Source organism: Pezoporus occidentalis, unplaced genomic scaffold, assembly GCF_034315485.1.
Source record: "Pezoporus occidentalis ecotype Australia unplaced genomic scaffold, CSIRO_AGI_Poc_V1 ctg3, whole genome shotgun sequence".
NCBI classification, from domain to species: domain Eukaryota; kingdom Metazoa; phylum Chordata; class Aves; order Psittaciformes; family Psittacidae; genus Pezoporus; species Pezoporus occidentalis.
Genome location: NW_026914940.1, coordinates 1,238,450 through 1,257,763, shown reverse-complemented (window position 1 = coordinate 1,257,763; position 19,314 = coordinate 1,238,450). Strand labels below are relative to the sequence as shown.

Below are 19,314 nucleotides of genomic sequence, written 5' to 3'. Positions count from 1 at the left end.
TGGATCTAGCTCTGATAGGGCCACCTAAGGGTAAGCAGTGGGGGGTAAGTGCTGGGCTGAGTAAGTGGGTAAGTGCTGGGCAGGGGTAAGTGCTGGCTGAGCAACCAATGGGTCTGGGTCTTCTGCATGGACAAGCTTTGCTAGATTGTGGATTTACGGCAGATTACTGCCGTCAGAAATGAAATGCATGGGCATTTATCACTGAGGTCACTGACTCCACAGGAGAAGGAGGTAGAGTGTGGAGTGGAAGTGGGTGCATCAGTCAAGCTGATCTGAAGGACTCTGGGATGCTCTGCTGGAGCCTTTACCTGGATGGAAGTCGCAGGAACCAACACACAGTGCTCATCTTGTGGCAGAGAACTTTACTGTTAGACAGGATTGAGCCCTGACTTTTCAAAAGCAGGACCCTTAAGTTGGGCCTATTGCTGGGAAATGGTGGGTTCTCCTTCTAGATGCCTTGGTGCTTGCTGTGGGCGGTCCTAGTGGCTTGATAGAGCAAGGTGCTGGCTGCTGCACCAGAGACTGTGAGTTGTTGCTGTCAGAAGACCTGTGGTCTTTTCTTCTTGTACCAGGAGTTCTTGTCATGGGCTTCCCTATTAGGGATGGAAACAATGCAGCCATCATTCCTACTTGGGGAGCCTGAGGCCAAGAGCAGCCAAGTAACACCCCAAGGGTAAACAGTGGCAGAACAAGGACCATGTCAAGCACTCCTTGTGTTTGATTGTGCCTTGAAGACAGTGTTAACTCCCTGGGAGAAGTTGGGGAGGGTTATTACAGCTTGTCTGAGGATGTTGTTGAGCCTTCACCTTTGAAGACCTGTAATCACTTGTTGGAAAACTGCTGGCATCAGACATAGGCAGGGCTGATCCTAAGGGGCTGAGGAGTGGCCTCATCTGCTGCCCCATGGTGCTGTTATCCAGATTTCTCTTAGAAGCATCCTCACACAGAGCTGTTGTAGGGGCCTCCAGCAGTAGTCACTGTGGAAACCAAAGCTAACATCTACCCCGAAGACCCAACTTCCCATTGGTCTTCACTTCTCCATGGTTTCCTGCATACTACCCATGGCTCTGTTGTCTCTGCTTTGTTCAGTATCCTACACTGGTAATATCATTTTGAGGGTTTACTCAGTGTTTAACAGTAGAGATGCGCCTCTACTAGTTGTGATCCTCACCTTTCTTTGGCTGCAGGGAATAGGGGCAATTAGCCACCTCTGTTACAACCAGGATCCTTTGCCTTCTTGGGAGGGTGCTGTGATAACCCAGGGTTTTTCATGCTCACAGTCTCATGGGAGCGCACATTGCTTCTGTGAATGCCCTACTGCATCTTCTGAGCATAAAGAGGGAAAACCTTTTGAAGGCAGCAGGATCCTTGTTTGCATAGGGATTCATGGGAAAGGCCAAAAGGCTGTCCCAGCTTTCCAAAAGAACTGAGGCTTATGTGATTGCTCTGCAAGCCTGTCTGTCAGTATCTCCTAGTTATCTTTCCACCAGCTATCCCAAACCTGAGCTCACTTTGACAAAGAGGAAGGTAGACATGCAGAGTTGTGTTTGCTCTGCACTGATGGAAAGGGAGCTGTATAGATTCAACTACGGTACGAGACATCAGAGAAGCCCCTCCTCAGGGTGATTCCCCTTCTTCAGCCTTTGTTTTTACCCAGTCATTTGCTTTTTCTCCCCCTTCAAATTTGGCTTCAGGGCTGCCTCTGCTGCTTGTGCTTTATATGGGGAAGATCTTGCTGTTTTCAGCTGGACACCATGATGCAGAAGGGGACAAGGAGGAGAAGGAGTTCAAATGATGTGCCCAGAGGTCACACAGATGATTTAGAGGCTCATCTGGGACCATGACCTCCCGAGGTGGTACATGAGTTGTGGGGTCACACCAGGCACAGTGGGACATCTCGCCTTCTTGGCTGCCCTTGTCAGCCCAAATGCAGCTCTTCTCTCTAATGGCTTGATAGCTACGGACGGGTCCGAGTGCCTCTGGGTGGCTGCAAGAGACCTTTCTGCCCTGCAGATTCATCTGCTGTGGTGCTGTCGGTTTTCTTAATGGGGCAGCATCAGAGCAATCATTCAGGATGAGTGAGCCTTGTGTGAGGGCAGATGCCCAGGGTGCTGGGTCACCCCAAAGGCGCTGAGCCCTTCCTTGGTGCCAATGGAGACCCGGTGTGGTGGCAACAGGCACTGCATCCTACCATCATCACGCTGGCATTGGCCATGCCACAACAGAGACCCCTCTGTGCAAAGCCTGATCCTTCAGCTGGGTGTCCCATGGGGACCAGTGGCATCCCAATTGTCTCAGTGCTGTTATCTTCCCTTTCCTTTGGTGTCCTGCAGCATCGGATGATTCCTCCGTCTTCGTGGTGGGGACCGTGCTGTACCGCAACGTGGGCAACATCCTCTCCCTCCAGAGGTAAGATGGGCTGCTGGGGAGGGTGAGTAGCTGAGGATCAGCTTTTCCCGATGATCCCTTTGGCTGCAGAGCCCTGGTGTTCCAGGGAAAAAGCAGGGTATGACAAGACAGACTTTGACTTGCAGCGCAAATACATTGACCCCGTTGACTGATGCTGTGTGTTCAGGTAGGGACAGGGTCATGCATCACAGACATCACTCACGGGAAGGTATCCTCCATCCACATGCAACACCGTGCACCCCAGATATGAGGGGAGGCACAGTGCTGTTGCCACTGCCACATCTTTCCCTGCATCCTTTTGCCCTCCAGGAATGGATTCTCATGCTGCCCTCCTCATCCCAAGGGATTCTGGGGAGGCTTGACAGATGGGGAATGCTCAGCTGCCCCGATCCTCCCAAGCTGCCGGGGAGGTGCCAGCCACACTGAGCCCTCTGAGAGCATCACAGCAGAAGACAGGCTTGGGGAGAAGAGAAGAGAGGAGAGCAGCAACATGCCTGGCTGCACATGTCTACCATGTTCCAGGCCTGCAAACTGCCTCAGGCACTGAAGCTTTTGTGCTCAGCTCTCCCCTTTCTTCTCTCCTCTCCCTTTCTTTCTTGTTACCTCCTTCTCTTTTCCTTAAAGCTGGTACTGAGGCAGTAAATCAACCATCCTAAGGCACCTTCTAAATCTGTTCTGCACTGATTAGCGTGAGCCCATTTGCCATAAACACCAGGGCATCTCTCCTCACAGATAATCATTTAAATACCTACAGATTTAGCACTGACAGTGGCAAAAGAGCTGCGAGTGAGTGCAGAGGGGAATTAGCAAGCCAGCCAACTGTATTCTGTAATATCTTCCATTACAGCAGTGGGAATTAGATCAGAAGGGCAATAAACATCATTGGCTCAAATGATCCAGTGGTATTTCAGCTTCCTGTGGCCAAGCAGTGAATGAGCTCTGATAACCAGCAGCCACAGCTTCCAAACACTATTCCCGCAGGAGACCTGATTTAAGACATTCCTTAATTAAAGGGCAGTCCCTTTTTGAAAGAAATTCAGAGTCCTGGAGAGTAAAAGAAATACAGAAATAAAAGAAGAAGCAGCAGCAGAATTGTACCTCTTACTCCACTACCGTGCAATGGGCACAGCATTAAAAATAACCATATAGCTGTATAGCACCTGCTTATAGGGTAAAAACACTTCCAGCCACAAAGGAGAGCAGCTGTTCCTGGGTACACATGAGCAAGAAGTTCCTGGGTTCGACCATGTTGATTCAATTCAGAGTGATGTTAATTTAGCTCAGCAAACAGCACCAGCTGAGCCGTTCCTGATTGTCCCCATTTACCTCCCCCAAGCAGCAAGTCCTTATCTGATCCACACATTACTCTGTCCTCTCGGATGCAGAGAGCCCTGTGGTTTTTGCAGCTGTGACAACTGGGATGGGATACACACAATACCTGATTTGTCAAGCCAGGGAGGTGAGTGGTGCTCGGTCCCATACCGACACTGATGCAGAGGACATGGGCAGCAGCTGGAGAATCAACAGCCCGGTACCTGACATGCCCATGTACCAAACAACATGTTTACAGCTGTTTATGAGCCCTCTGAGCTCATCTGAACTCCTGTCCAAGCCACATCTTGATGTGTTTTGCTTTGTTCCCAGAAGCTGGATGGCAACGTGCTGTTAGGAAGGACAACTCATCTTCCTGAAAGATTCCCCGTGACGCTGAGTCTCTTGCCTCCCCCAGCAAGCTGCTCAGATGCTTTGTTGCCTTCTCTTCTAGGAGATCATCTCTTATTTTAAGGCTGAATTTGTCTGAATTTCACTTCCAGGCACTGAGCCTTCGGGTGGGCGACTGAAAACTCCCCCACATGCAGCAAACCATCAGACATGCCTCTCAGCATAAAACTTTTGTCTGATTTTCTAGCCCCTGGATCAATTTTGTGTCTCTCCTTTGAACTGTTTCCCCATCTCAAAGTGGGATTGAACCCAGCAGTACAGCGGCATCCTGAGAAGAAGGGGTGTATAGAGATGTTTGCTTCATCTCCTTGTTCCCATGCAGGATCCCTTTGGTCCGTTCTGTCACAGCTCTTTGCCCTGAAGTCAGTCTCCCTGGGTTCATTCTGGGCCATGGCTCCCCAGAGCAGAGTCATGCTCTACGTGCAGACTTTGCACCCTCCAAGCTCAGATGCACTTCCTGGCTCTTGGATGCACCTGGATATTTTCTGGTTCTGCTGTGACTACCTGGCCATGAAGAAACCTTCACAGTCTGCACTTGCAGTCCAGAAACCAGCTGTATCCTGGGCTCATAAATCAGCAGGTCGAAGGAGGTGATCCTGCCCCTCTGCTCTTGTGAGACCCCACTTGCAGCACTGTCTGCAGTTCTGGTGTCCTCAACATAAGAAGGACATGGAGCTGTTGGAGCAAGTCCAGAGGAGGCCACAAGGATGATCAGGGGCTGGAGCACCTCCTGTATGGAGCCAGGCTGAGAGCACTGGGGCTGTTCAGCCTGGAGAAGAGAAGCTGTGTGGAGACCTCAGAGTAGCTGCCAGTGTCTGAAGGGGGCTATAAGGATGCTGGGGATGGACTCTTCATTAAGGACTGTAGCAACAGGACAAAGGGTGATGGGTTCAAACTGTAACAGGGGAAGTTCAGGTTAGATATAAGGAAGAAGTTCTTTACTGTGAGGGTTCTGAGCTGCAGGCACAAGCTGCCTGAAGAAGTGGTGAATGCTCCATCCCTGGCAGGGCTCAAGACCAGGTTGGACAGAGCCTTCTGTCCAACTCATTTCCCTTCATTAGGGACTGTAGTGACAGGACAAGGGGTAATGGGCTCAAACAGGGGAAGTTTAGATTGGATATAAGGAAGAAGTTCTTTACTGTAAGGGTGGTGAGGCACTGGAATGGGTTGCCCAGGGAGGGTGTGAATGCTCCATCCCTGGTGGTGTTCAAGGCCAGGCTGGACAAAGCCTGGTGACACGGTCTAGTGTGAGGTGTCCCTGCCCATGGCAGGGGGGTTGGAACTGGATGGTATTAAGGTCCATTCCAACCCAAACCATTCTGTGTACTAATGACTCACCATGCTGAAGGATCAAATGCTGCTGCTGCTTTTGTTTATCCCATCAATTTTCACCTGGTCCACAGGCTTCAAAAGGGTGTTTCTTTGTCATCTAGGCTGCTCGTGCAAATATTCAACAGCACTGAACCACGAACTGTCCCTTAGAGACAACAGATACTAATGAAGACATGCACTGGTGTTTACTTTTCAGCAGCTCCCATTTTTAGCCTATCTGCAGCTGCCTACATTTCAAAGCCTAGAGCTGATATTTACTCCCACTCACTTCCCCCTTTACTTTGTAGACTGATATTTGTGCTTTATTGCTTCTTTCTTCTTTTTTCTTTTTTTTTTTGTGTGCTGTTTTCTAAGGAATATATGTTTTCGTTTTTTTCTTCACCCTGCTAAAAATGTTATTGTTCCCTCTGGTGCTTGTGGAATAATGGCTTCTAAGCACCTACTATTGCTGTTAAGCAAGTGCAAATCTTTTCCACCTAATTCTTCTATAAAAGGAAGATAACACCCTGAAAGAAAGCTGAAAATTTTGCCAATGCCTTTAGATTCGGTGGAGATTCGGATAAGGAAAGGTTTCCTTCATTCATAGATGCCAAAAGGGCTGGGAGCTGCCTGATGCTGGGTACCACTCTACAGCTGACTCCTTCATGGTTATCTTAGAAGGGCAGCATTTTCAGTGCTTTTTGTGCGGACCTTTCACTTATTTAAACACCCAAGTCTTTTCCTGCTGCAGAAACACCAGGAACCCTTATGTATTTAGATGTTCAGTGGCCAGAGAAGTGCCTATAAAGGCTTTGGCCTCAGTATGGGAGGTATCTCCTCCCTTATTGCTTCTCCCGACAGCCAGATCTCCCAGGGCTGCCAGATTTATTGGAGTATTTGTCTGAGCACAGACATTTAGACATCAACAGGAAAGGTTTGGCCTCTTTCCACTTGCTTTTAATCCTCAGAGAGTGGAGACAATGCTGCCCCATGGATATGCTGTTAGAGGTACCATGTCCTGCCTGGCATTTACTGCAGTGCAGCCTTTAAAAGGGAAAACAGAGGGGTCTTTTGAAAACACATGAGTTCTGATTCCTCATGTCAGGGGCTGAAAATGGGTCCAGGACCATTTTATTCCTGGGATAGATACAACCTATAAGTCCAGTGGCTTTGTGGTTCATAGAATGATCTGATTACTGGAATAATAGATGTAGGGTGGCTATGAGGGGAGCTCAACGGGCAGAGGATGGGGTCCACCAGCAGCAAGTGTCTTTGATGGTATTTTAAAGTAATGGGGCCAACTCTTGCACTGTCTACACTAAAATTTGTACCACCAGTGACAAATGCATTGGGATTCACTGCTCTGCAGAAGTAATTCAGTCTCCTTTAAAGCATTTCTTTCCTCTCTTCCTCTTAGGAACGGCACTGTTCTGAACTCCAAAGTCATCTCTGTGACTGTGAAACCATTTCCCCGGTCTCTCCTCACCCCCTTGGAGATTGAATTCTCCCACCTCTACAATGTAAGTGTTTCCCTGGGAACCTGCACCATCCCATAGATGTCTTTGCTTCCACATAGCAAGAATGTGTTGGTGCAAGGAAGGAGGAGGTTTTGATGGGCTCCTAAGACCTTTTTGCCAATATAAGACCCTTCAGTCTCCCTTAACACAGGCTGATGAGGCGCTTGGCTTTGCTCTGAGATTAGGCTGGTGTTGGTTGGTCCTCTTGCTGCTCACTGCCAAGGATGCATTGTATGGGTCAGCCTTGAAAACCTTCCTTACTCTGTACTCCTTGCTCAGGCATTGCCAATGCAGGAGGAGGGTGACAGCACTTCTTGCACAAGGAACATGGGAGTGCTTGTTCCAAACTCACACCACTTCACTGCAGGCATAATCAAGGGAGAATGCCTGTGTGCTAATTAAAACATGTCCCTTCCTTAGGAAGGGAAAGGTTGTTTCTATTAGTACTTGCAATGTTCTTTGCAGTCTTCAGCTACAACTGTTGTTGTTGTGATCAGTGCTTTGAAAGGCAGTGGAAGATCCCCTCTAGGCTGCCCTGCTCAACCCTAAACAGATATATCATAGATACTGTATGTGATGGACATTTACGTACCCCAAGGCCTGTTCCTGTGGATTTCAGATGCCCTCCTGAGGCTCTGCAACATGAACATTAGATCCGCTGTGTCTTTGCTTTGGACTTTCCTTGAATGACTTTCCAGGGTGGTCTAAGACAGCCACAGCTGGAGTCAGTGGTAAACCTCTTCTAGGGGGCTTTAAAGACACCTGACCACTTCCTGAAGGGATATGGCTCTTCTGAGCACCATGTCCCACAAAACCACATGCTGTATTTGGCCCACTTTCCAGAAGGGAGCAGCAAAAGGATTCTGTGGGAGAGGAGAAAAAAGGAAGAAAGTCAGTAAATTAAATCAGGAAAGATACAGTCAAATCCTTCTGCATGTTCTGTTGATGCAGAACAAACTGAGGCCTGTTTCAGTCTTGCCTTTCAAGCCAAGGATGAAAGAAACTATTCTAAGGACTGAGATCTGTGATTGCCCATTTGGTATATCACAGACACACCATGCTTAGAGTAGTGGAAGCTGCTCTACAAGACCTCCATATTTAACTGTAGTCTCCCCAAACATCAACAGCATGGCACTGATTTGTTTCATTTTCCCTTTCTTGTCTCCTGGCAGGGAACCACCAACCAGACCTGCATCCTGTGGGATGAAAATGATGGGTGAGTTCTGTGGGTTTCTCTTTACTCTTACTTTGGCTTTTTGGGTGAAAACACCACAATTTTAGCAATGATGTGGCAGTCTGTCTCAGCCCTTGCTGTCTCTACTCGTGGTTTTTCCTTGCGTCCACCTTCAGGGCTGGCAAAATCCTTTACCTTGGTAAGGAATGCATCCCTTCTTATTGTGTATTTTAGTGCAAGTTGAGCTGGGTCTTATATTTAAAGATGTTGTCAGAACAGTTCATGAAGGACCCTGTATGCTGGGAGCATCCTATGCCTGCACCAGCAAAACGTCTCTCAGTGCCCTAACAGAGATGCTCATGTGTGCTTCTGCTCACAGGGAGGAGTGTTTGCATTTGTCTTTGATGCTTTGGACCCCAGCCTACATTTTGCAAAAGAGGCCTCTTATTTTGACTCTTCTAATTTTGGATTTCCCCACATGAGGAATACATGAAATGAGAGCCAGGTCTGTGGAGTCATCCACGGATTGCCCTAAATTGAGCTCAACATAGCAGAGCTTGGCTCTCTCTTTAGTGCTCACCCCAAATTGTGCACCATAAGGAGAGTAATGCAAAATCAGAGCCTGCTGTTGCAAATATGGCCTGCAGTGATGAAGTATGTGTTGTACTGATGAGTGTATGATATATCTATGTGATACAGTACAATGATTTCTGACAGGATTTCTGCAATGACTGGTGCTGTTCAGGAGGTTTTGGGTGATGTGGTTATGGTCAGCAAGGGAAAAAGAAATCCCAAGTTACCACAAGCAGTTAGGATCATAAATCCCATGTGGGATGTAGCTGTCAGAGAGTGTGCACCTTAGAAAAGTACACTCTGAAAGTGTGGTCTTAAATCCTGAATGAGCTTGACAAGGACACGAAGTGTTTGATTTAATGGTGGTTTTACTTCATTGACTTTTGTATCTCAGTTGGAGGACCGGCCTGGCTTCTTCTCTGCTTACAGTCAGTTTCTCTCCTTGGGATTTCATGCTTTTGGCACATACTTCTGCATTCTTTATTATTATTTATTATTATTATCTGTAGCATCTGAAAAATGAATCTATTCTTTTATGCTCCATTAAGTAGCATATAAACAAAGAGGCAGGCAACATATTTACAGTCAGCTTACTGTTCTTGTTGGTCTGTCATTAATTTCCCATGTATGAGTGGATCCAAAGCAAAGCTGAAGAACTGAGAGGGAATTCTGCTTGTGAAATCACACCCGTCTTGTAGCAGAATCAGTCCCTGTGCCTGTTGTAGTGAATATTGCTCCAGCGTGAGAAGATGGTTGGGATGAGGGAGGCTATGGTGGCCCTATAGGGCAGCATGTAGATACACCCTTAAATAGGGTTCTATTGCATTACCTATATGCCAGAGAGCACACTGAGCCTGTAGGCAAGCCCAGCATAGAGGTTTGTGTAGAGATGGGCAGGCTCAGGAGGTGGCATGGATAGGACCTGGCCTTCTCTGCTAAATCTGTTGTCTCTTCATGTTGGAATACAATTAAAACACTTGTCTACAAATGCATTTTTGGCAAGACAAGGCAGAAGTTGGAACCAACACCTCTTCTGCTCTGCACATCATCTCATTGGTTTTGGCTTTCTACATGCTAGAGAGAGGGTTATGTCCAGAAGGATGGAGGGGTTTCCCTGCCATGCACAGAGCTGTTTTTAATTAGCTGTTATCTAAGCAAGAAAAGAGCAAAACCCAGTTTGCACATGGTTGGATCTGAAGGGAGAGTGAGGGCATTTAGGCTGAGTACATATCTGTCAGAGCTGGCACTGAGATGTGCCTGGTATGAGAAAGATGAAGGGTTGCCCAATGCTGAACGTGGCTTGGGAGGCTTGAATGCTATTGCTGATCTGGAGGCAAAACAGTGCCCAGTTCAGTGTAGCCACATCTGCTTTGCCCTGGAAGGTCTGGCTTCTCTGTATTTTTACTTCCAACGTTTGGCAGCTTGTTCAGCTTCCTGTTGTCTCTGTGGGAGTGCAGGGTATTAGGAATGTGTTGTCTTTAATCCTTGCATTATCGTGGCATGGAAGGATGGGCTCAACACTAAGAGTTGAGAGGGCAATTTCTTGGCACTGATGCTGTGATTCAGTTCTCGAGGGCAGTTTCCAAACTTCAGCGAATTGGTTGTGCACATGTTGCTGTTAAGACTCTGCTTTCTCTGTGTGTTGATGGGTGTGTGTGTGCACGCCTGCAAGTGCATTCAATCAACACTTACAATCTCAAGCAGTTGAGCCATCCAGAATGCTGATGTCAGCAGATTTTGCTAGGGGATGTTCCAAAGCTAGAACTGATTCTGTTCTGGCAATGGGAGCTGCCAAGGTGTTTGTGCAACATCTTAAAGCTTATTTGCTACTAATGTCACCTCCTGGGAAAGCCTAATAAAAGGCAAACTATGCAAACCCTCTTCTCCAGGCTTGAACGGTCACCTTGAGCTTGAATAATACTGTAGCTGTCAAGGGTTTTGCATCACGGTTTTCACAGAATCATAGAACCATAGAATGGTTTGGGCTGGAAAGGACCTTTAGATCATCCAGTTCCAACCCCTTGCCATGGGCAGGGACACCTCACATTAGACCATGTCACCCAAGGCTCTGTCCAACCTGGCCTTGAACACTGCCAGGGATGGAGCATTTACCACTTGTATGGGCACCCTATGCCACAGCCTCACCACCCTCACACTTTTTCCTTATATAGAACCTGAACTTCCCCTGTTTGCACCCTGGACCCGTTGCCTGGTGTGTGGTAGAGGTCATGACTAGTGATTCTGAGCCAGGGAACCCTGGGTTTCAGCCACACTTCTGTGGCTCCCCTTTTTGCTTCCATCATCTCCTTCCTGCCACCTCTCTCATTGAGTTGGAGGTTTTCCCACTGATCAGTCTCATAAGATGATTGTGCAAATGCGTGAATCTCAGGAAACGCCATTTCCCAGCTTTAGCCAACTTAATGACTTTTACAGCCCCATTTTCCTACCTGTTATTCACCCTGACACATTTTCTGTACAACCCAAGCCAAGCTACCGTGGTGTTGCTTGTTAGGAAGACAATGCTGTCTCTTAAGCTTGCTCTTTCTCAGGCTTTCCATGCTTCTGCTCCAAGGCTGGCTGGCCAGAGAGTCCTTCCCTATGTTCATAGCCATCATCTGAAGCTGCAGATCCAAACTCCTCCTGATTCCAGTGAACCAGCCTCTGGATTTAACCCCTTGCAGCTGATGCGACCTAACAGGTTCAAAGGCAGGAAACTCAAAGCAATCCCAACATGAGAGCTCCAGCCTGTTCTTGCAGCCACCTGAGCTTTCAATCCCATCCAAAATGTGCCCAGCCCTTTAAAAGCCACTTAAATTCCATAGGCTTTGAAAGGTTGAACTGTAAAATTGCAATTAGAGCAGACAATTACCATGTGCCCATGTGCTTCCTCCAAGAAAGTGCTTCTGAACAGAGCACTTAAAAAGGAGGAAGAACCCCTGAGTGTTCATTCATTTGCATTTAGATAGATATTTAAGCTTGTAATATTAACAATGGAGTTTTGATTTATTAATCCCAGCCCCTCTCAGTGACTTAGATTCGTGGGTGGCTCCTCTCTATCTCTTTTCTCTTCCTCTTGCCCCCAACTCGTCATGTCATGATAGAAGAGGGGAGAAGATCAGGGACTAATTTCTGTTGTGTTGGGTGCTGCAAGTGTGATTAATGAGCATAGCGCTGGCTGGGTAAATTGAAAGTTGAAATGGGAGAATGATTTGGGATTCTCTGGCTCTCCTCCAAGGGTATTCATCCGGTGTATTTATTAGCTGCTTAGCTCTGCTGAAGTTAAAAGCCAGGCAGGACCTGGCCTCCTACTCCCTCTTTCTAATGCTGGTACAGGAAGGAAGAAGCAGATAGATTCAGTCATAGAAGCATAAAAGGGAAGGGAGCTTAAAGCTTACCCAGTTCCAACCCCTGCAATGGGCAGGGACACCTTCCACTAGAGCAGCTTGCTCCAAGCCCCTGTGTCCAACCTGGCCTTGAACACTGCCAGGGATGGGGCAGCCACAGCTTCTCTGGGCACCCTGTGCCAGTGCCTCAGCACCCTCACAGGGAAGAGCTTCTGCCTAAGAGCTTATCTCAGTCTCCCCTCCACCAGTTTAAAGCCATCCCCCCTTGTCCTATCCCCACATGCCCTTGTAAAAAGTCCCCCTCCATCTTACGTGCTTATGTTCTCGTGCATCACCAGGTTTGTGTTGCTTACCTGCCTTGCTCTGGTCCACAACAAGAATGCAACATGGCAATGGGAACAAAGGGACAGTTGCCAAAGTTTGTTGATAGTGGTGGCATCATTGCTTCGTGGCTGCAGTGGAAGATGCAGGGGCTAGTAAGTGTTACAGAGTAGTACTGCTGCCCCATGGGGATGATGAATCTGTGTGCTCAGACCTCCAAAGCTGAGGTTTGGTGTTCTTTGAGAGCGGGATCAAATCAAATGCTGAGGACTGTAGTGAGATGGAAAGGAACATTCAGAAGCCACTGAGGTCCTAGAGAGATAACATGAGCTTAGGCTGCCTGATAGACCCACAGTCACAGGTGAATGCCAGTTGTCCTCTCCAACCTTCCCTGCTTTGCTGACATCAGGGCCTGAGCCAGCCAGCTGTGTCTTGTGTTTTGGTTCATGGTGAACACCAATGCAGGTATGAAATCCAATCCTATACATGCAGAGGGTGGCATCCAGCAGGTCCCAGGCAGGGGACTCGTCATCGCACAGGGAATGCTTGCTCTTAAAGGATCTCCATGCTCCAGCCACCATCTATTCTCTGCTTCTCCATCTCCAAGAGGATCATGGTTATAGCTGGACATTATAATAACTGATCTTAAGGAGGCCTTCCACATATTTGCATAAAAGCTTTTTGCTCTTGGAAGAGAAAGTGTCTTGGGAGTCTGTGGATTTGATTCAAGAGCATCTCACTTTCCCTTGGGAAAGATCATTTGTCCCAGTAATTAAAGCCTTTAACCTCTCTAACGTAGGAAATATAGGTCTCACTGTTCAGGAAGGTGACCCATGCACAGCAAGGTTAGGCATGGAGAAGAAGATGAACAGTGCCTGACCTAGCGGGGCAAGGCTAAATCACATCCTCCTGGCTCCAGGCTGGACCTGATGCCCAGCTGAGGTCAGGCAGAAATCTCCTACAAGGGTTCATAACTTCATGGAGCAGTGTTTTATGGTGCTGCCAAAGTAGACCATCCATCTGTCCCTGTACAGGGTCCTAAAACAGAGCTCCTAGATGCTGAGGACAGTCCTGCTTGTGTGACAGTAACCGCTTGAGCTGTAGGGTGTGTATTGGTTCTTCAAGGGGATGGTTGATAGGGCTGCGTGGACCAAGGGCTGTCAGAACTGGAGGTGCTCATAAGGAATTGCTATCAACAGGGAGAGCTCTGCAGCTTGTTTCGTCTGGAACAACTCAGAGGAGCCCCCAAAACATCCTGGGAAGAGATGTCAATACAATTGTCTATGCTCTTTGGGGTGTTTATGGTCCAATCATCCCATGAGCTTTGCAGTGCAGCTGCTTTGGCTCCAGTTCCTGTTTCCAGGGTGGAATGTGCAGTGTCTGATCTCCAAACTGTCTAAATTCCTGATTCCATGTCCATGTTCCATTACAAGCAAGTCATGCACTGATGCATGGTGCAAGGCAGCGTGAGGAACGGGACACTATGTAGGCTCCATGGGCTTCACCTTACTTGTGGAAAGCGCCTAATACACTGGGTAAAGAGAAAGGAAGTTTTCTGTGCTTTCTGGCGCTACAATCCCAGTCTTGGTGGTTGCTCACTGCTTTCCTTTGGAAGGAAGGTACAATAGGTCCAGAAAAGTGTCACAGAGAAGGGCTTGTATCTATAGCATCCCATGGGCACTTTTTGCTCATCACAAGTTGATCCATCTCCCAGTGTCTGTCTTCTAAAGGAAAGCTTTCTGAAGTCAAAAAACTGCTTCCTTCCTCTGCTGTCCATCACCTACTGCATTGATGGCCCTGTTAGAACTGTAGATCAAGCACACAAGTAACAGCTTGTCTCTGCTGACAGAGACAGATGAGTCCCCCAGATAGAGACAGTAAGGGAAGCCTGCTACAGCCTCATAGCCCCATGAGAAATCAGTGCACTTTTCTCCCCTTTGGACCCGTGTATGACACACTATATGTTTTCTATTTTCTACTGCAACAACCCAGATGGCTTTGGGGGATCAGCATTGCCAATGACATGCCCTTCATGTGATTCCATGCAGGGTGTCCATGCTGGGGTTGGCCAGTATCCCCATTCCAGCTCCATTGCTTTTAACCAACATCTTCAGTTTTAGCTCCAGCTCCAAATCTGCCTTTCCCACATACATATATATACATATACACACACACACATATTTCCCACATATATATATACCTAGCTGCAGTGGTATTGAGGGGATATCTGTAAAAGAAGGCAACACTGTGCTTGCAAAGCCTGTCTACACAGGGGCATGCAGGGAAGTTGATCTGAATATTCCCATTAGTTCCCCTGTGCTAAACCCAGTTAAAAGTACCCCCTAATTCAGCCTGTCTGGCTGCACTTGCAGTGTGCAACCATTGGCAGATGAATTATGGTCCCAGGAGCCCCATTTCAGCCTTGGGTGAGAGCAGACAAAACAGGTCTCATGCAATGAAACACAGTCACACCTCCAGAGCCTTAGGATTTAGCTTCTCTGCTTGACCTGGGCTATAGGGATGCTGGAATTATCAGGCAGAACTATTCCAGAGCACTATTTTCCCAGGCATCTGCCTTACCCTGTGGCCATCTTCTCCTGGGAATACCTTGTTATTTGGGCTTAAGGTATTGCAGGAAAGAGGTGGTCCAGTTCCCTGTTAGCACAAAGGAGCTGGCACAAGGTACCAGCAGACTACAGGGCTATGCCCATCCCCATTTAGGAGAGGAGTCAGTCACACTCTGGCCTTTACTGAGCTGCTGCCCAGCAGTCAGCACTGCCTGTGGGATTGGCAAAGCAGGAGCTGGCTTCTTCTCCAGCCCCTTTCACAGCACAGGATGCAGGAGAAGCTGAGCAACACGATACAGGGCTTCTGCTGCCTGCCAACAGAGCATGGTTTAATGGCTTTTGACAGAAGGGAAAGGGGAAGAGGAGAGAGGATTCAGAGGCTTTGAATCAAATGCTCCAGCTTTTCACTTGCTTCCCTGGTAAAGGGGTCAGGAATATGGGTGGAATAAATTAATTCCCTTTATAGGACTGGCAGAAGCCAGACCTGGAGGATGGAAATGGGTATTTGGCTCAGTGGTGTGATTCCCAGCCTCAATTCAGTGCTGAGTGTGTACTGTGAACCACAGAACCATGGGGTTCAGGGTGGTTTGTGTGTCCATGCATGTGTGTGCTATGTATTCATATAAAGGCATAAGTGCAAGGATACAAAAGGGTGAATGTGTGGGAACGAGTGCTGGTGCCTGCATGCGAGTACAAACACACACTAGTGTGTTTTTGTGTGCAATCAGGGGTGTTGTTGGTGTGTGTCACACATGAGGTATGAAGGCATCTGCAAGTGCAAGCATTTGTATGCAGGTGTTTGTGTGTGGACAGCACAAATGTGCATGTGTACAGAGTACACCAGTACCGGAATAAAGCTGTTAACCTAAACCATCCTTTATCCATGTAATAAGTCATGTGCACAATGCATGTCTAAATGCATGCAGGAGCTATAGAATGTATGTGTGTGTATATGTGTGTGTGCAGGGGGATGTGCACCCACAAACCTCTGCACTGCATTCTGTGCATGCCATCCTGGGGCTGCATGCTTTGCCTGCATCCTGCCTGCTCTCTTTATTTACAGCTATTTGCTCTGAAGCCGAGATGCTCTTTACTCACATTCCCTTTGCAGATAGGAAGGGACAAGTTTAGCAGCCACATGCCCTTCAGAAGCCATTGGCCACAGGCTGCTGATGGCTTTCAGGGGCATGTGGTGGACATGCATCTTGAATTCTTAGGTTGCATGAAGGGACTTCATGTCCACCCCTTTGGTGCATTTCTGCTGCATTTCACTTGGTGCTTGTCTGTGTTGTACCTCATATGTGCTGAGAATGTAATAACACACCACAGGCCTCTGTATGTGCTGGTGGAGAGCTCTGATTCACAGCTCCAGGCCTTTTAGTGTAGGGGAAAAAAGGAGGCTAAGGAAGCTTGAAGCCTGTCCTTGGTGTGCTCTAACTCCAACAACTCGATAGTGGACAGGGTGTACCTCTGAAGCAACTTCAAGGCAAGCTCAGGTGCATGGGGGAAACACATGCACTTACCAGGATGCTCAGCACCCTCTGTGTGTAAAACTTAGAGTAGTCACTGTTTCTCCATGTTTTTTTTCTGCTGGATTGATTTTATTCTCCATTTATGAGAACAAGAAAGCCCGTTTGGAAACAGAGCAGGAATTCACAGGTGGTTCTGCCTCTAAACCTGCAGGTCCTGAGGATATCAAACCTGTATCCTTGGGAGCATTTGGCTTTGCTGGAAGCTGGGGGCTGCAGAAGTGTGAGGAAGGAGGTGTGTTATAACCACAAAATCCAAAGCAGAGGTAGATGCTAGGTAGATAATCAATCAGGTTGCATCCTATGTGTGTGTGTTAAGAAGACAAGGGAAAGTATCCAAATCAGTCTTCTTTTCCCAACTTCCCTTTTTGCAAGACTGAAGCAATTTCAGATCTTCTTAAACTTAAAAAGAAGTTCAGCAGCATCTTAAAATGTCTCATTTTGAAGTGAATCCATGAACCTCATTTGCATGCAAGCCAGAAACACCCACCATGATCATAATTTTAGGCTGCTTAAATTTGAGGGGCTTGGTATCCATGTAAGAGTTTGTTCTTTATTGACTGGGCTGAAGAAAACCCTCTTGAGTTGGTATCCTTGGTGTGTCTCTTGTCTGCTGTGTGAATCAGTCACAAAAAGCCACCAGCACTTATCCCATAGCCCAGGCAATGGGTTGCCCCACAGTGAAGAACCTAACTGGGGTGCGGGAGAATAGGGAATATTGCCTCTTCCAGTCCCAGATACCTTGCAGAGCTCTCATTTTCGTGATGGGAAATGGTCAAGGCGCAGAGACAGGTTTATGAACCTGTGGCATTGCTCATGGGTGGGTAGGACTGATGGATGTGGTGGAGAATTGCAGAGAACCGGCATGCTGTGAATAAGGATGGGGGAAGTTTGGCCCTATTTTTGAAGAGGAGAAAAGGGCATGCTTTTATTTCACCTGACTGCTCATGCACCGCATTGGGAGATGAAGTGTTCTGCTCAAACACAGCAGTGAAAGGAGGACACAGTGCCCAGGCTACAGCCTTCATCTAATGATGAACTTTCTATGTGTCTGGGTAAATCAGTGTAAGCTTTGTGCCTCAGTTTTCCCTGAGCCTGCTGTGCTAACAGCATCAGACAGCTCTCCTAAATGTCATGAAATCTTGGAGCCGGGAGCTGCATTAAGTGATAGTAAATAGGAAAAAATAAGCATTAATATTTATCACTGAGAACTGATGATCAAAACATGAGCGTTAGGATCGAACTGGTCATCCACATAGGATGAGCTCATGTCGCATCCTCTTCTGCCCATCATGCCTGGGTTGTGTGAGCAGCAGCAAGTACCACAACGTGAATTAGAGTCTTCACAATGCAGAACAGGACGAGGGATGCTCAGGGCAATCACTGCAAGGCTGAGCGCGTGACGGCACGAGACACCAGCCTGTACATCCCACTGCCTGAGCTAACGGTGGCCTCTCAGCTGCGTGGTAAAGCAGCTTAGCAAATGCACACAGCATCCAGCCCACTCTATAGCTGTCTCTATGTAGAGCACAGCAGTTTCTCCCACTGCAGGGACAATCAATGTCTTGCAACCAACCTACTGACTGAATGGGGAGAGTAGGGGAAGGGAGACCCATAGGGAGATCCACAGTACTGAGCTCTCCTGGAAGGCAAAGGGCAAAGCTCTCCTCCTGAAGAGGACACATCCTTTTTGCCCTGACCATTAGATTTATTGGGATCCACTTTAACCCTCAGTTTGGAGCTGCAGGAAGAAAAATAACTGACACAGCAATGTCAGAAAGCCCCATTATATGGCATATAGTGATTTTCAGAGTTGTCAAGGCCCTTTCCAGGGCTTTGCAAACACTTTGATTCGATTACAATAATGAGCCTTTGGAACATGTGTATTAATCTTCCAGAGCTGCTTTCTGCTTTAGGTCAGAACTGCCTCTCAGGGTGGTTTAATGCGCAATGTTGATGGGATGGTAAGGCAGGCAGGGGGGTTGCTGCATGACTCTGATGGAGACCCATAGAACAAATTCACCCTCTATCAGAGCCTGGTTCTTGGCTTGGTGGCCTTAAGCCTGACCCAGCAAAAGTCTAAATCTTCCTGAGGTGAATCCTGCAGGTTTCATCCCAGTGTTTCTCTCTGGTGCAGGCAGCAAAGTGGGTGGGAAGTACTTCAGTTCCCCTCAGCTTTTGCTGATATATTCACCCTACCACTAGCTAAAACCAGATTGGAAAGGGTCATAATTGCATTGATGAGTTATGGGCTCAAAAACCTCACTGCTGTCAATTGCAGGTGGGGAAGGAGAAAGAGAAGGAGTGATTTATCCCCTATCACCAAGGAGGAGCAGAGCTGAGCCACGGCTCAGATCTCCTGTCTTCTCTTACGGATGTGCTGGTGGCTCGGAATAAAAGCTCACTATGTCCTGTGTTAGGAGAACAAGAGCCCGGAGGAGGTGAGGAGCCAGGAGAATGCTGCTCTTATTTTAGCTGTGGTTATTATTTATTTAATGGTGGTTTGAACTCATATATCAACTCTTAAGGAATACTGAGCATCCTTCAAACCTCAGCAAGGCTCCCGACAGCTTCAAGGGCACTCCACAGGATTTGGCCTGGGGATTATCAATATGAAGGTGATGATTTATCTGATTTCATCCTTAGGGCACAAGTGCATCAAAGGGCTGTTTGCAGGTCTTTGGACTGTCAGTTGGGGTGTTTTTTCCCTTGATCTTCTGTATGGGCTCAAGTGAAAACTCCAGTAGTTGTATTGCTGCTCTTGGAAGTTTGTTGTGATCAGGAAGGCCCTTTCCAGTCCACATATCCCATGCATGGAGAGTTTGCTGATGTTTAACAGCATATGCC

At 47.6% G+C, this 19,314-nt stretch overlaps 1 protein-coding gene across 2 annotated transcripts in view; it reads left to right on the top strand.

Moving 5' to 3' along the window:
- ADGRB1 (adhesion G protein-coupled receptor B1) overlaps positions 1-19,314 on the top strand; it is a 286,315-nt gene that overhangs the window by 158,161 nt on the left and 108,840 nt on the right. For both annotated transcript variants that reach the window (XM_062626900.1, XM_062626901.1), the window contains exons 15-17: positions 2,334-2,409; positions 6,860-6,962; positions 8,132-8,175. In XM_062626900.1, coding sequence (XP_062482884.1) covers positions 2,334-2,409; positions 6,860-6,962; positions 8,132-8,175 — 223 coding nt within the window. The remainder of the gene's footprint in view (positions 1-2,333; positions 2,410-6,859; positions 6,963-8,131; positions 8,176-19,314) is intronic.